Consider the following 17,726-nt stretch of genomic DNA (forward strand, 5'->3'; position numbering starts at 1 on the left):
CTCATGGACATGTGCATACTTCCAATTCTCACCTACGGTGCACAAACTTGGTCTTTGACGGCGTGTCAGAGGTCCAAACTAGGGGTTTGCCAGCGAGCTATGGAGCGCAGCATATTAGGTGTTAAATTAATGGATCGTATCCGCAACACCACGCTGCGCTCCAGAACACAAATAGTCGACGTAGCTCGGAAAGCGGCCAAGCTAAAGTGGGACTGGGCTGGTCATGTCTGCCGAATGCCGAGTGAGCTGTGGGCCAAGATCGCCACAGAGTGGCAGCCCAGATCAAAACGAGGATTTGGCAGACCACGTCGGCGATGGCGAGACGAGTTAGACTCCTTTTTAAAGGAATGGCCAGAGACTGCACAGGATCGGGAAGACTGGAAAAAGTGGGAGGAGGCCTTTGCCCAGCAGTGGGACATTATAGGCTCCCAATAATAATAATAATAAGATACTTGTATACATACTTTGTACAATTAAAACATCGTAACAAATACATCATTCCAGTTGCATTCCAGTTGCAATAAGTAACTAACTGTTCCAAGCGAATTAATCACAAAAACACAATACAAATTCAAATTATTTAAGGACTTCGAATGCTATATATGGCTTATAATAAAGACCAATTACATATTCCATACTTGACTGAAACTGCCTACCTGAATCCCTAAAGTCGTCACTTCGCGTCGAATGACACTTCTCACTTCCGCTCACCCATTCACCATTCCATTCACTCGCGACAATGTGCAAACCGCACCCATTCACTGCCATTATGCGTAATGGATACCATTTCGATATGTTTTTGTCAACAAATGTGTTTCTATTGCGAAACGGAAACTATTTATCGTTGGCATCAAATAACATACGGCACAAAAGAATTTGGTCATTTTTTACAACTTTTTTACGGTTATTATTTAACTTTAAGACCCTTTTATTATCAGTGTTAGTGTTTTATTAATAGATGTCCACAGATATTTATTTATTTTATTTTAATCTTTAGTGTTATTCCTCCTCAAAAATATTCTGTGATTGCTCCATTAAATATTAGCTTTTGGAATTATGTCTAACTAGAAGTGGTTAATAATATTTTTATATTCGTGCATTTCGACGAAGATATTATTAGGGAGTAAAATAAAGTATTGCTCAATTGTAAGACCGATTACAAAGGTAGATTTAAGACATTTTTTGCAGTTCACGCAAATTAGTCATTGTAACCATCTTATAAAGTGAGTACCTAATTACCACTGCAGTCCACACTCAAACAATGAGTAATCCGCAAGTACCCGGTAGCGACTCCAGCTACCTACTGGCCACCCACAGAGATAATCCTAATACCAAATAACCATCTATAAGTCGCAAGGATTGCAAACTATCCCATTCAATTAGCAAGGTAATTTTCAAAATATCGCAAAAAATACGCGATAATTTAAGTTACTCAAATGCAAAACTCATAAATGCGTATTTTTAGAGCCTTTAGCGAAGCCGGACATGCGAGTGAGTAAATAGGTGAAATAGGTTTTTCGTGATCAGAGCGGCATCTTTGTCGGCTCCATAAGCTCACACCATACTTAAGTATTTCATTTTAAACAACGTCTTATGGTCTCATGTGCCCGATAGCTCCTTAAACCGTTTCTCCTCGGAGCGAGTGGTTTATTATAAGGAAGTCAGTGTGAAGTCAAGCTTGGCTTCCGTAAACTACATAAAGTTATTGTAAGTTGACATCATACGGATCGTTTCACTCCATGTTAACTTTCCGAATGTGCCACTGAACTAAATCGCTGGACCGTGACAATGATATCATCAAGTAATCACTGATATTGAATTGCTTTCAATTTGCTGTTGAATGTATTAGAGTTAAAGATGAAATAGACCACAGGGATAGTAGGTAATACTTCCCACAGAAAGCTTTTATTATTAGGTATTACTGCGCTGCGCCTCATTTAATAAGTATAATCTATGGTTGTTATAGGATAGTAGGCATAAATATAATAAAAACAGACATGAAATATCCTATTAAACTAAAAGTTGAATGCAGTTTTGCTGAGATGTAAATATCTTGCATTACCTGAAGGTGTTAAATATTGCTATAATAATGTTATGCTAAGAATTGCTAGATTTATCTACGTTGCAAAGAACCAACTTTGTAGCGGGTGTCCACGGAAATCGTAAGATGGTTATACCTACTCGTAATTATTTCTGGTGTTTCCCAAATATTTCTGTTGGAACCACTTTTGTACCTGCGAATCCTACGACGCAATTTTACCGACATTAAAAAAGTGGATTAAAATTGTCTAAGCTTGGTGACTGTTGAGTTAAGTACACAGTACATAAAAACACACGAATGAATCCGAAGGCAAACTGACTAAACTATAATTAAGGGAAGCCACAAAAAAACTTGTACGGTTTTGTTAGTTCAAATAAATATAATATTAATAATCCTCTCGCTCGGGCGCGTGCTTTGTGTCCACGCGCACCCTCGTCACAAACTGCATTTACTGCACCTACACGCTTAGCTACTTTAAACCCTAACACTATACAATCAAGTCTAGAATTGTACTCACTTTAGTTACAAGTAGGTTTTTAGTTTAGTAGTGTAGATTATTATGATGTAGCAGATTATCGCAGGCTGATAGTCGCACAATGCGGTAATGTTTTTATAATGAAGTCTGGCTTCTGGGGTGCAGATACTGCAGATAGTGCAAATTACTCGTACTGACGATAATGGAATACAGAGGGGCTTTATTTTATTACCCAGATGTATTTTTACTAGGGGTTTTGATCTTGACGTCTATCTTAAACAGTCTAACGGTAAGGGACAGAAGGTAAAAACTGTTAATCAGCAGTTTCAAAATCTTGGCTGTATATTTCCCGCGAAGAGAGCCATATTACATGCAATCCATTCCTCAAGTCAAAAAGTTTACCGACGAAAATGACCAAAGATTGATGAAGAGAACATTCAACACAAGCCACGGTAAACTTCTTACAGCCTGAACGAGATCACCAGGATCAGCATCAGGAAATTAGGACACGGATAGTCTATAAGTAGAAGTACTAGTGCATCTATAGGCTTTTGTTCATTGTGTCTCTTATAAGTAAGCGTGCAAATTATAGAGGAAGTTGAGTCCTTCAATTGATTGGACAATTGGTTGGAGACCGGCTCCACCACTCGCCTTCTTTGTTCTCGACGCTTCTAATTCAGACTTTCCCCTTCGACTTCGACTTGACTTCGACGGAATATTCAATAAATCGTTGGAGGCATGTACGAGTATAAAAGAAATCCAGTGAAATGTAGACAAAGAATAGTTTATTGTTATTAATAGTACTCGCCGTCAGACAGACGCGCGGCGTAGATGTGCAGCGCCCTGAACTCGCAGAACTGGTTGGTGCACCAGCCCGAGTGGCCGTCGATGCAGCGGCACGAGTCGCACTCGTCCATGTACTTCTCGCCCGGGATGCACTTGAAGAACGGGTTCTTGATCACTGTAACACCAGACACTTCAGCATCATTGCACTGCAACCGACAAATCACCGACTCTGCATTGACCGGTCATACCTACCTTACCTTCATCCAAACCTCTTATCCTGACCGTTGGCCAAACTTACAGCTAGACATACAATACACAGGCTAGACATACATACAATGTTAGTTGTAATTTAGTTTTTATTTAACTGTAAGTGTGTTTTTTAAGGTAGTTTTAGTGTCATTGTTTGTATTTTTTTAATGTCTGAATGAAGTGTTAAGTTTAAGTTATGTGCATATACGTTGTGTTTTAGATTGTAAGGTTGACGTATTTTCGAGAAAAAAATAATCTTAGTTAAATAAATAAATATTCCTATACACAGGTACCTAATTGTATAAAACTCATTATTGATGATGAAAGGCACACGATGGGGGAGTTTCTCTAGCCACCCTTCCTCTAAGTTACCCACCTATAGTTTTGAACCACATTAGAACCCGGTTTGTCTGAACATACTTACATATATTTTGCTAAGACATACGGGGTATAAAAATACTGTCTGAATTTTACTATGGGTCCTATTACGATAACGACGTATTTACTTTTTTATCTGTTCTTGAGCACTTCAAGCAGCGTGTAAGAAATATTTTTTCGCAATCATCATCATCGCATCAAAATGTTAGTTTCTGTTATTAAAATGAAGACATTCTGTATGACCTACTTATTCCGCTTGGATAGTTCAACCAGATAAGAAAACACCGCTTCGCAAGTAGAAAAAGTGGCGATGTCACCTGTGCAGCGGAGACATGGCGTGGACCGCTCGCACAGCGCCGTGACAGTCGGCTCACAGTACACACACGAGGGCATGGACCGGCACGCGCCCGTGTCTACAGTCTCACACAACAGGCAGTTCTTGTTCTCCGGGACCATGGTCAGCGACGTCTCCTCCTCCCAGTACTGGTGGGGAGGCTTGGGCTTCACGAACTGGGAGACCACGTAGGCCTGGCTGCCGGGCCGGTAGATGGGGGGGGAGCTCTCCACGTCGCCCACGCTGCTGAGCGTGCCGGGCATGGGGGCGTTACGGATGTGGCCCAGCCGGTCGTTGCCCTCCGCTGCACATTGATAAAACAATTGAAAACGTTGACAAACAAAGTCAAGCTAGTCCAATAATTAAAGAAATCTTCTTTGAAAAGCTACGAAATATTAATATGTAGGTAATAAGAACTCTCTATCGAATGTGCAGTTTCTTTTGAACGACCCTAGTATTTTGGCTTTGTCTCAGTAGTTAACTTAAAATCTAAAAAGTTTATTCTTTAAACTTTAGCGAATCCAGTGCAGAGGCAAAATACATATTCCTTTTGTGTGTGTGTGAAAATATTTTAGAAACATTCTTTGGGAAAAGTTAATTTTAGAATGTGTCGACACGTAACACTTCTGAGCTTAAAAAAACATAAAAAACTAAGATACGCACTCCATACTCACAGTCCATAGACGCCACCGCCATCCCTACCACAACCAAAATAGTCCAAGCCACCCAAAAACGCGCCATTGCATCTGCACCAAACACTAGCGGGGAAATGCATCTCGCTGCCACACTTGATTGCCCAATTAGTCTTTATCCTTATCGAATAAAATAACGATCCCTTTAATTGCTTATCCACAGGCCAATCAGTGAGAAAACACGTTAAAGTAATCCCTTTTTTATGCGCATTCAATTTGTCTCGTTAGTGGGATCAAAACATCCAGCACAGCGCAAAGCCAAAGGGAAGTGGGGGTCAGTAATTGATGCGCCTACACGCTGATTGGCTTATCCTGTGATTCCCGTGCGTGTGTTCAACTTAATTGCTTATTATGGAACCTAAACTAAAGTAGGTTAGGATAAGAATAAAGGGTAACAGATACTTAATTAAATAAGTAGTTGTATCTAAAGCTGAGATTTTCGTGATTAAAGCCCTGGTCCTGCATAAGGTGAGATAGGGCTTTGGAAACTTCCACTTCATATCATGAAAACTACAAAAAAGTCGCTGTTTAACCCATACAATATATTTTTCACATTCAATTAATCCTCTCAAAATATTAATATTTTTTAGGCTTATTAGGTATAAGTTATATTATATACGATATTGATATTGATATGTTATTAGATAGAGTCAGACCGTGAAAAGTCTGCAGCGATCCTGATAGCCCACGCAGTGCAAGTGTCATTTTAAACGTCAAACTTCTATGAAATTATGACGTATTTAAATAACACTTACGCTGCGTGGGCTATCAAATCCGCCGCAGACTTTTCTTGGTGCGACTCTACGCGCAGCGCACAGAGTTTATTATACACAAGCGAATAATATCAAAAAAGACGATTGACCATCAGATTTAGATTTAGATTTATTTATTTCATAATATGAAGTTACAATATAAATTATTTTTCACTTATCTATACGAATTTATATTATGATCGTTAAGTAGGAAAATAACAATTGATTATAATTATACAAATGTCAAGCAATACACAATTTAAAAACCATTATAAGCAATCGATTAATTAACTAAATTATTAACATGTCAAATAATATAAAGCAAAAAATAATGTCAATATGGCTAAGCTAAGCACAGATATCTCATAATGATCGTCAAATTAAAATAAAATAAAATGAAAAACAGGTCAATAGAAAAATTTATTACATTCAATTTGGATTATTACATGTCATTTCCATATATCCATTTACAGAATATAATGGATTATCCAATAAAAATAGTCTCAATTGGCGTTCAAATTTTTCGTCAGATTAAATGACATGATGGTTAGATGTCAGATTAAGTTCAGATTAAATTCATAATATAATTTTCAAACAGCTGGTGTGGTGATGACGTCACAGTTCGCACTTTATCATTCCTTATCACACCATCGATCACCATTAACCACGTTATTGGGTTACTACTGCTCGTATTAGGCACCTCTTATCCTTAACGTGTCGGAAGCCGGTGCTGCTCGAAGGGCGAGATATTAATAATGGACTGTGTTAATACAGGATTCATCCTGGCAAAGAGGCTAATAATAAGTAAGTACGCACAGAAGAGAAGGTAGGGTTGCCAGATGGTCGGGATTTGGCGGGATTCTCCCGATTTTTAGCATGTGTTCCCGATTCCCGACAAAGTGAAACTTGTCCCGAAAAACAGCTTCACGTTATAAAACAATAATTTCAAGTTCCGAACTGTCGCCGAGCAAGCGAGCTGACTTAGTGCCAATAATGTAAAATATCGTTGTTTTTAATATAATCACTTCAATATGAATGTATTTCTTTTTCCCGAATTAAGTCCCAAAATCCCGAAAAATTGATATTGTTTCCCGATATTAGCGCCTTTCAATCTGGCAACCCTAAGAGAAGGGCACAGCGAAATTTCATCTAACTCGAATATGGACCCCAACTTGGGAATTCCTTTTACCATTCAAAACCGGAAGGGGTCACTCCACTCGTTTAGCTTGGCACTTTTTCAACTACAAGTATTCATTGGCTACGTACATGTATACTGTACCTAATACCTAGTGTTGTGTATTGGACGATGAGTGCTCTCGAGGATTTACTGTAGGTAGGTATTTGCGATGAGTGTTCAAACACACATACCTTATATGATGAAGAAATGTTGGGACACGAGTATGAGCAGTATGACCTTGTTAGATCCTATTGAGTTTAACAGTTATTAAACACTAACACGACAACATTTTTATATCTGAATCTGATAATCTGTTTCATAAAATATATATTATTAGACGATAATAAAGATTAGTTATCGAACAGCAAATACTGGCACGTGTGTATTGTTTCAGGTGTCCTCTACCCCCTCCCCCCCCCCCCCTCCTACCTCTCCCAGCACCGTGCAGGTGCTACACTTCGCAGGCAACACTATTAGAGTCAGACCAAGGTAAGTTGGCAGCGATTTTGATAGCCCAGACGGTGCAAGTGTTAAATAAACGTCATAATTTCATAGAAGTTTGATGTCTGAAATAACACTTGCACGGTCTGGGCTATCACAATTGCTGCCAATTAACTTAGCTTGGTCTGACTCTACTACATATAACTAAACAACTAATAAATAACTAGAGATTTTAGCTGGCCCTTGTCCCAACAAGCAACTAAAGAATGACTCACACTAGACCGGGCCGTGCCCGAGAGTCGTGTCATTTTCTATTTATGTATTCTATTTATCGTGGTGTTTTCCATAGTAAATGAGGCACTGGAAGCTCCGGCCCATCTTTAAAACGGTCGGTATTTTGGAAAGGTAGGTAAAAATAAAAAGTAGTTGTTATAAGTTCTTTGGCAGTATTGTATTGTTATATCAAAGGCATAATTTGCTCCCTCCCAGCTCCAAAACATCTGAAAAAATAATAGTTCCAATTCCAGATAACGAGTGTCGATTATACTTTGACAGTCTGCTATCAGTACACGAAAACACTCTCATTACTCGGCTATCATCGGGCAGTCGATCATTATCCATTATGTGCTGTATCAATTTATTGGCCACTTTGCTTATCGCCACTGCCCAATATCCAGACGTATTGGTACACTCTTACCAAATTTTCCATTGCGCTTGATTTTATCCATTATTATTGACAACGACGGGACTTAATCGCGTAAAATTAAGTTTCAAATTTACGTCCGACGTTTCGAGAACGGCATTGTTTCCGTGGTCTTGGAAGACGGGCTAAAGTTGACATCAACAACGAATTGCGCACTATATGTAAATATAGGAATATCACCGGATCGACACACAACACTCACGATGTTCGATTTTTCAACCTAGGTTTATATTACTAATGACTGGGTTCCATGTAGATGAGATCATAAAACCTTCGCAGCAGCAGTCGAGAATCGTCAGGTGAACAAGTCTACCGTAGCTGAGCATTTACGAGTCAGGGTTAACTACTGGACTGAGCATCACAACCCTAGAATACTTTCTGCAGATGGTGGATTTTATGGTAGAAAAATCCGTGAAGCCATGAAATCAAAAACATAGAAATTCCAATCGAGCTTTATTTCGTAGAATGAATGGTGTGAAAAATTTATTTTAAATGACAGTCGTCCCTATTATGAATATTGACGGCGCAATGAACATGTTTTGTTGTGACGGAGTGTCCGCACGCGCGCGCGCTCGCTGACGGCCGATAGGCTCGATAGCGCGCTAATGCTGCCTAATCACTTACATATATTGACGAGCTAGCTGGAGTACCACCACTCTAATTACATCTGGCTGAATGTTCCTCGATAATCCTTTAATGAGCTTATTTGCTTCAAACAGTTCGAAGTTTAATTATAAGAATTACTTTATATCTAACTTTATACAGTGTGTGTCTTTCATAACGACGCTAATTTTAAGGGCTGAAAGTATAAGTCCTAATGAACTGAAATTAGCATATTTAGTTAAAAATAAAAAAATGTCATACAAATTAATTGGGCACGCAATGTATTAGTAATAAATTAAGCTTAACAATTGACATGTGATTTCATTGAAATTTCGCTCTTAGTGACATCCTGACACCTATTACATTGTCGTACATCGTACATGTCGGTGACACTTTTGATTGAGAAGACCGTCAAAAATCATAACAAGTGGCCTTGTTCGTAAGAAAAGGACTTAACCGCCCTGCTATCGCGAAACTAGGGTTTTGCGGAATTCGACGATTTGGAAATCGCTCCCGATACAATGTTAACGCTAGTCTAGCATCTTGCATAGCTTCGCTATGCATTAGAATCATATCCGCTAATTCTTGCGAGGTATAAGGCGATGGTCGTGGCATTTTGGCAAGAAAATTATGACATGACAATTTCATGAAAAAAATCACCTAAATTTTACGTCAACCTATCTGCATCCTGTCATACCAGCCAGTGCAGTCAAAAGATTGATGTAAGTAGGTAACTTTGTGTTAACTAAGAAGGCGGAACCAGATAATCGTTTCGTTTAAGTACCGATTGACAACTTCACATTGATTGGGTTGAAGTGTCAAGATAACATCGAGTTTGTTGATCAACACAGACATTCCTAATAAATTTAATAAGCATGTTTGAACTAGGTAATGTGATTTCTAACAAGTGATAAATGTATGTGCAGTGATTTTTGATATCAGTCTAGTTCAGTGAATAATGCGATTCATAAATGTGGTGGCTAAGACACAGAAAGATTTGTTGATGTAAATTTGTTGTGCTAGTGTAGTCAAAATCGCGTATGTTTTAAATTGCAGTGTTTTCTAGTGGATAATTCAGTAAATAAGTTAACGTCGGTAACAGTTCCGAGTTACTTTTAATGTTTTGATCCAATTTAAATGGAAACGAAACTAGCTCTTCCTCTCTGAAACGTCAAATAAATGTTTGCATTACATTGCTGCTCGAGATTTTTTTTTAAATTAATTACTCTTTGTAATAAAAGGTAATCGTTATATTCTTTTGATAAAACTGTTAACAGCACTTTAAACTATCGTTACTTAAAACCAATGTCGTTATGAAAGACACAGACTGTATAATAGGTACTACTGTAGGTACAGAAAGGACAATTCCTACAAAACCGAAGTTTGATAGCGATTCAGGGACGAGTTTTTATACTATCCCATCCAAGTCATTATGTTATACGTGGTCGTGTACGCAAAAGGACGTCAAGTGGTGGTGGTACAACCAACCCTCATAATTGCTCGGAGCAATAATACTGGGCTATAACCGCGAAAATCGAAGTTCGCAAATTGCGGGGATTTTTCTCTGTCACTCTAATTACGCCTTCGTTGGAGTAAAAGAGAAAGATTTTTTCGGTTTTCGCGGTAGCCGATCAGAACCGAACGGAGTCGAGTTTGCCCGAATAGAAAGCGAAGCTCCGGAAGCTCCGGCCGGCGGCCCGGCCACGGCCCGGTCTAGCGTGAGTCGTCCACTACAGCTCGTGGTCAATAATAGGTACATGTATTTGAAAGCTATACTTTCCTCAAAGTAACCAAAAATTTTTACAAGAAGGCAGGTAGTTAGGTACCTAACTAATATCTTTTTTATACAATAATACAATTAGATTGTATACATTTCGCCAATCAATGTTTTTATTTTCAATATATTTTTTATTCAACCGGTTTCCCCTCTTTCACACTGTATTTTATTACCACATTAATATAAGAACAACCATGTTAATCGTAATTAGGACTGCGAGTAATTTACCTTCATTCACGTTCACTTATTATGATACGAGCACTCGAGTGACACGAACAACCGAACCCGTGCACATTCCCACACTTCACGCAAATTACTTCACGAAACTCAATCAACGCTATTGGCTCGCCTTCACACTTGAATGCCTTCATGAGAAACCACACCACTACTTTACTAAGGGGATATAGCCCTTATATAATCGAATTAAAGTCGATATTGTCCTGAATAATGTTGATTAGTTGATAAAGTCAGTGTATAATCGAGTGGAAGCGTGCGCACGATGATGCACTTGAAGAAAGGACTTTATTAGCAAGTTGGTATGTACATATTTAAGTACGAGTATATTCAAATTTGTGGGAATATTTTCAATTCGTGTAAATTGGTCTGTTTCTTTGGTTTATTCATGCTCAGCAAATTGATTTTATATGCTTTTATTTAGTTATAGTTACGTAATAATATTATAAGTACATATCTATATATATAAATGCAAGTGTCCTGACTGACTGACTGACTGACTGACTGATTCATCAACGCAGAGCCGAAACTACAAAAGCCAGGAAGTTGAAATTTGCACACCAGATGGCATTTATAAAGTGTACAAGAGATAAGAAGCGATTTTGAGAAATTCAACCCCTAAGGGGGTTAAAAAGGGGATGAAAGTTTGTATGGGGTTAAAGTTTTCTTTTAAGCTAGAAATTTGAAACTTCGTAAAAAGATATATTATTAAAATACAAGAAAACTAATTTCAGCGTTTTTGAAAATTCATCCCCAAAGGTGGTGAAAAAGGGGTTGAAAGTTTGTATGGATATCAAAAAAAAATTCAAGTGGTGGACTTGAATCTTTGTATTTAGGGATATAATTAGAAGACAGGAAAAGTAATTTCAGCGTTTTGTAAAATTCATCCCCTAACAGGGTTAAAAAGGGGTTGAAAATTTTAATCCATTACAAATGCTTTGAAACTTCGTAGAAAGGCATAATAGCCGATTACAAAAAAAAGTGATTGCAACATTTTTGGAAATTCAACCCCTAAGGGGGTTAAAAAGGGGATGAAAGTTCGTCTTCGGGTGCAAATTTTATTTTAAGTTAGGAACTTGAAACTTTGTAAAAAAGTATCAAATTCAAAGACAAGAATACTAATTTCAGCGTTTTAGAAAATTCATCCCCCAAGGTGGTGAAAAAGGGGTTGAAAGTTTGTATGGATATCAAAAAATTTTTCGAGCGCGGGACTTGAATCTTTGTATTTGGGGATATTATTAGAAGACAATAAAAGTAATTTCAGCGTTTTGTAAAATTCATCCCCTAACAGGGTTAAAAAGGGGATGAAAGTTTGTATGGGGTTAAAGTTTTCTTTTGAGCTACGAATTTGAAACTTCGTTAAAAGATATATTATTAAAATACAAGAAAACTAATTTCAGCATTTTTGAAAATTCAACCCCTAAAGTGGTGAAAAAGGGGTTGAAAGTTTGTATGGATATCAAACATTTTTTCGAGTGTGGGACTTGAATCTTTGTATTTAGGGATATTATTAGAAGACAGGAAAAGTAATTTCAGCGTTTTGTAAAATTCATCCCCTAACAGGGTTAAAAAGGGGTTGAAAATTTTAATCCATTACTTACAAATGCTTTGAAACTTCGTAGAAAGGCATAATAGCCGATTAGAAAAAAAAGTGATTGCAACGTTTGTGGAATTTCAACCCCTAAGGGGGTTAAAAAGGGGATGGAAGTTCGTCTGCGGGTGCAAATTTTATTTTAAGCAAGGAACTTGAAACTTTGTAAAAACGTTTTAAATTAAAATACAAGAAAACTCATTTCAGCGTTTTTGAAAATTCATCCCCTAAGGTGGTGAAAAAGGAGTTGAAAGTTTGTATGGATATCAAACATTTTTTCGAGCGCGGGACTTGAATCTTTGTATTTAGGGATACTATTAGAAGACAATAAAAGTAATTTCAGCGTTTTGTAAAATTCATCCCCTAACAGGGTTAAAATGAGTTTCAAAGTTTAAATCCATTACAAATGCTTTGAAAATTCTTAGAAAGGCATAATAGCCGATTACAAAAAAAAGTAATTGCAACGTTCTTGGAAATTCAACCCCTAAGGGGGTTAAAAAGGGGATGAAAGTTCGTCTTCAGGTGCAAATTTTATTTGAAGCTAGGAACTTGAAACTTTGTAAAAAGGTATTATATTAAAATACAAGAAAACTAATTTCAGCGTTTTTGAAAATTCATCCTCTATGGTAGTGAAAACGGGGTTGAATGTTTGTATGGATATCATGCATTTTTTCGAGCGCGGGATTTGAATCTTTGTATTTGGGTTATTTGGGTATATTATTAGAAGACAATAAAAGTGATTTAAGCGATTTGTAAAATTCATCCCCTAACAGGGTTAAAATGGGGTTCAAAGTTTGAATCCATTACAAATGCTTTCAAACTTCTTAGAAAGACATAATAGCCGATTACAAAAAAAAAGTAATTGCAACGTTTTTGGAAATTCAATCCCTTCATTCCCAAAAAGGGGATGAAAATTCGTCTTGGGGTGTAAATTTAATTTTAAGCTAGGAACTTTAACTTTTTGAAAAAAAGGTAATAAATTAAAATAAAACCGGGCAAGTGCGAGTCGGACTCGCGCATGAAGGGTTCCGTACCATAATGCAAAAAAAAAAAAAAAAAGCAAAAAAAAACGGTCACCCATCCAAGTACTGACCGCTCCCGACGTTGCTTAACTTTGGTCAAAAATCACGTTTGGTGTATGGGAGCCCCATTTAAATCTTTATTTTATTCTGTTTTTAGTATTTGTTGTTATAGCGGCAACAGAAATACATCATCTGTGAAAATTTCAACTAAACACATTTTGTACCATTTGTAGTTGAAACTCTAGGTCCTTGGGGTCCCAGCACGCATAAGTTGTTCGCAGAAATCGCGAAGCGTCTGGTTGACGTAGCTGGTTGTCGAAGAGCTGGCGGCTACCTCGCACAACGTATTGTCAGCATTGCGATACAGTGAGGAAATGCCGCCAGCATCCTTGGTACAATGCCTCAAGGGTAGGGTTTGCACGACGGATCCGAGATGTATGGGAAGATCCACGGATCCAGATCCGGATAATTTCATACATTTCGGATCCGGATTGCAAACCCTACTCAAGGGCCTATTTTAAAGTTAGTTATTAATTTCTTTTAGAAATACCAATGTATATATCTTGTTTGCAAATAAATTATTTTCTCATAAGCACACAGGAAAACGGAAAAATCACGCGTTACAACATGGTCTCCGTCACAAAATGGTGTTTTCGTGAAGTGGCCATGTTTTATCCGCGGCGATAAACTCCTTTGTTTATTGTTGCGTAGATTTAGTACATCATCTGGTGACAGACGGACGGACGGACGGACGGACGGACGGACAGCGAAGTCTTAGTAATAGGGTCCCGTTTTACCCTCTGGGTACGGAACCCTAAAAACATGAAAACTAATTCAAGCATTTTTGAAAATCATCCCCCAAGGTGGTGAGAAAGGGGTTGAAAGTTTGTATGGAGATTAGATATTTTGTGAGTGCGGAATGCGGAACTTGAATCTTTGTATAAGGGCATAGGTTACCTACCTATTATGAGAATACAAGAAAAGTAATTTCAGCAACCAACATCAAAATCCACTTGACTTAAAACTTCATACAACTTGCTAAAAAAGAAAAGTACTTAATTTCAACATTGCTTGGATATGAAAATTATAGGTACTAAAGATGTAAAATGTTGAAGATAAGATTCCACGCGGACGAAGTCGCGGGCAACAGCTAGTTATTAATAATTCGTAAGTAGACCAACAAATCAAATTAAAGATATTTGCCTGTTTTGTTTATATTTTATCTGAGTAATCTGACGTATTTCTTTCGCAGTTTCTTTTATCTGAACACACTCAAGTAAATGCAAGTGAAGCGCAGAAGTCTCAATTCGAGCTTTGCATAGTAAAGGTGTTAAAATAGGTCTAATATGGGATTAAGACCTCAATATGCGACTTCTTCTTAATTTAAAATATAACTGAATATAAGTAAGTGAAAGTAATTATAGCCTCCAACCAATGAGTCTCAAACTTCACTCAAACAACCACAGTATCATATACAGCGTAGGTGACATCGTTTGACATCACATCACACCCCTCTGTCCCCGTCCTCTCCCCCCTGCCCTCTTAATATCTCCTCGAGCCGCGCTCCGAACTCAATACCTAAATGTTTTATTACGAGTTTTATTAGCTGTAATATAAAGGAATGACACGGATTAAACCATCACGGCCGGGCCGAGGGCGCAAATCGCTGGATAAACGCAATATCGCGCCCCCCGGGGCTGAGGGTGCGGGGGTGGTTGCTGGAGGGGTGGGGGCAGTCAGTCAGTTACGTAATTATTTACTTAAGTAATACTAACCGACCGACGATGGGAAGGTCAGTTATATATTTTTCAAACTGGAAGGGCACTATAATTAGTACAGACATTTTCTTCTTCTTCCTCGCGTTATCCTATCCCGACATTTGCCACGGCTCATGGGAGCCTGGGGTCCGCTTGACAAGGATTAGTCCCATCATTTAAATAACGTAAGCACTAGTTTTTATGAAAGCGACTGCCATATTTCTGAACTTCCAACCCAGACGGGAAACTAGGCCTTATTGGGATTAGTCCGGTTTCCTCACGATGTTTTCCTTCACCGATATAAAGTGAAACTATTAGGTACTCTTTGTTAGTCATTTTGCTTAATTACCAAGTTGCTCGGAAATAAACTCTCGACTCCTGGAGCCCGATTCAGATGTAACAATTGGTTATGGTTATGAACGGGTTTTGACGCGACCTTGACGTTCGTCGTAGTGATAGGCGCGCGCGCATCGCACGCTCGACTTCCACTCCATTTCGCATGCTCCTGATTGGTGCGTGAGCAATCTTCAAGGTCGTAAATATTAAAACCAGTTCCACTCAAAGTAATTACCAATTGTTAAATGAATCCTAGATACAAACGTCGAGATAAATTTACACTGGATTCGCCTATCTATACCTACATTGATTGTAGTAGGTATACAAACGTCTGTCTGCAACGCTACCCGATCCTGGCAACGAATAATGATTATAAAGAAGGTGGAGTGCGCGCGACAGGCATTGTGCGTGCGCATTGTCTCTGGCCGGGCCGCGGTAATTGCTCGCTAATGAGCCCTGCGGCTGACACGACCTGATCTCATCCCCACTCATCAGAAAACCTGTTTTTTAAATTCAATTCGGTTTGAGTATATTATAAATGAAATTTCGCATTAGTTGTGCCGCTTTTTCATTTAACAGTGGTTGATTACGGACCTGGGGGCCGATTTTTGAATTTCGATCGCTCGATGTCGTCACTCAAAAATCACTCAGAAAACGGCGAAATGCTAATTTTTGAAATACGATCGATCGAAATTTGGAATCTAGTGGTATTGATCACTCGATTTTAATTCTATTAGTAGAATTTAAATGCCTAGTAGTGGAGATATCATTTAACGAAATACACGAAATCGAATGGTCGAAATTCAAAAATCGGCCCCCTGTGTGCAACTGTATGGTAAGATAGTTCAATACCTACGTAGAAAACTTCGTGAAAGGAAATTTCGCTGTCAGACTCGTCTTATGTTGTGATTAGTTTAGTGACGTAAGTAATAGTAATAGTTGGTGGCGGTGCGTCAAATATAGCCGCGAAGCAAGCCGGAGCTAAGTTGCATGGCATGCATTTCTGTAAAACTTGTATGGTGTTCCATCGTTTTAATTAAGCAACCCGTTGGGAATCCAAGATAAGGATTAAAATGACATTTGATGTCACTATAGGTAATATTACTAACAATAACTTAATTGAATCTGAAGGTGTTAATCGTGGAACCCATCAAATAGAACGAACTCGGCAAGGCGCGAGGCGGAGCCGCCACGCCCCCGCCGCTAATTGGTCGCGGCCCTAAGCCGTACGACACCAGTAGAGATACAACTCAAGGCTACATAGTGACAGCGAGGTGACGCAAGGTGACAAGATGTCAACAATGCCACGACAAACGCTAGAGTCTGACCACGCTATGCCGTGTCATTATGAAAACAGTACCTAATAAAAGATCCTTGCCTGGCTATAAAATTACTATGGCATAAAATGACAACTAATTTCTTATAAAGAACTAGAGTGATTTAGGATGTTTATACTAATGTAAGTAGACTTCTGCATGCTCGAACATACAGATACGTGATACGTACATTATACTCGTAGCAACACAGACAGGAAAATGACTCCTCTAAAAAAAATCTGGAGCATAAAATTTGTGGGCATCTGTACAACCAATCTTCTAACCCTTCGAGAACAGAAAAGGCAAATGACACTATATATGTGTAAATGTGTATATAGTGTGTATGTGTCGTAGTCAGATCGTATAATCCGCCGTATTACATTACGGCTAGCCGTTTTCAAAAACAGGGGCGTTTTGAAATGCGGCGGTTCGACGATTAGCCGGATTGTCACTGCGATACGTTCTTCAATAAGGCGGCCCACGTTTAGCCGCTTCGTACATTGTAGAGTGACCAGTTCTTTCGGTCGCCTACGTAACCGGAGTTTGACAATGTTTGCAATTTAATTTATTTCTACCATGGTCCCACCGCACTACATGTGTTTCTTTTCCAAAACATTTCCTTCACAACTTAAATAGACGGAGCCCCGCAAGCGGGGCTCCTATTTCTGGGCGGTTTGCCCTTCGGGCATCTGAAGTTACCTAACGAACCTAACCTAATTACCTACCTACGCTTTTTTCCCCAAAGTGTAATGTTTTCACGGACGTCTCACTTAATCAATAGGTAGGTAGGTTAGGTTCGTTAGGTAGCTTCAGATGCCCGAAGGGCAAACCGCTCAGAAATAGGAGCCCCGCGAAGCGGGGCTCCGTCTAGTTAAGTTGCGAAGGAAATTTTTTTTTGAAAAGAAACAGTCCGACAAGTTCCAGATTTGATGGACACCCCAGCGTTTGTCAGGCAGCGCCACGAGTGTTAAAAATGGGAACTAAAAACTGTCAAAGCGGCGGCTAATGACTCGCTGTATTACATTACGGCTAGCCGTGTTGAAGAACGTATGGCGCCGAATA

At 38.7% G+C, this 17,726-nt stretch overlaps 1 protein-coding gene across 1 annotated transcript; it reads right to left on the reverse strand.

The window, feature by feature from the left end:
- Window positions 1–3,284: 3,284 nt before the first annotated feature.
- On the reverse strand, window positions 3,285–5,098 carry LOC134679717 (uncharacterized). Its single transcript, XM_063538660.1, has 3 exons — window positions 4,938–5,098; window positions 4,247–4,567; window positions 3,285–3,477 (listed from the first exon to the last, which is right to left on the reverse strand). Exons 1-3 carry the CDS (start codon window positions 5,002–5,004, stop codon window positions 3,311–3,313), a joined length of 555 nt encoding a protein of 184 aa, XP_063394730.1. The 5' UTR covers window positions 5,005–5,098; the 3' UTR covers window positions 3,285–3,310.
- Between the last annotated feature and the right edge of the window lie 12,628 nt (window positions 5,099–17,726).

The sequence above is a fragment of the Cydia fagiglandana genome, chromosome 2 (genome assembly GCF_963556715.1).
Source record: "Cydia fagiglandana chromosome 2, ilCydFagi1.1, whole genome shotgun sequence".
In the NCBI taxonomy this organism is placed as follows: Eukaryota; Metazoa; Arthropoda; class Insecta; order Lepidoptera; family Tortricidae; genus Cydia; species Cydia fagiglandana.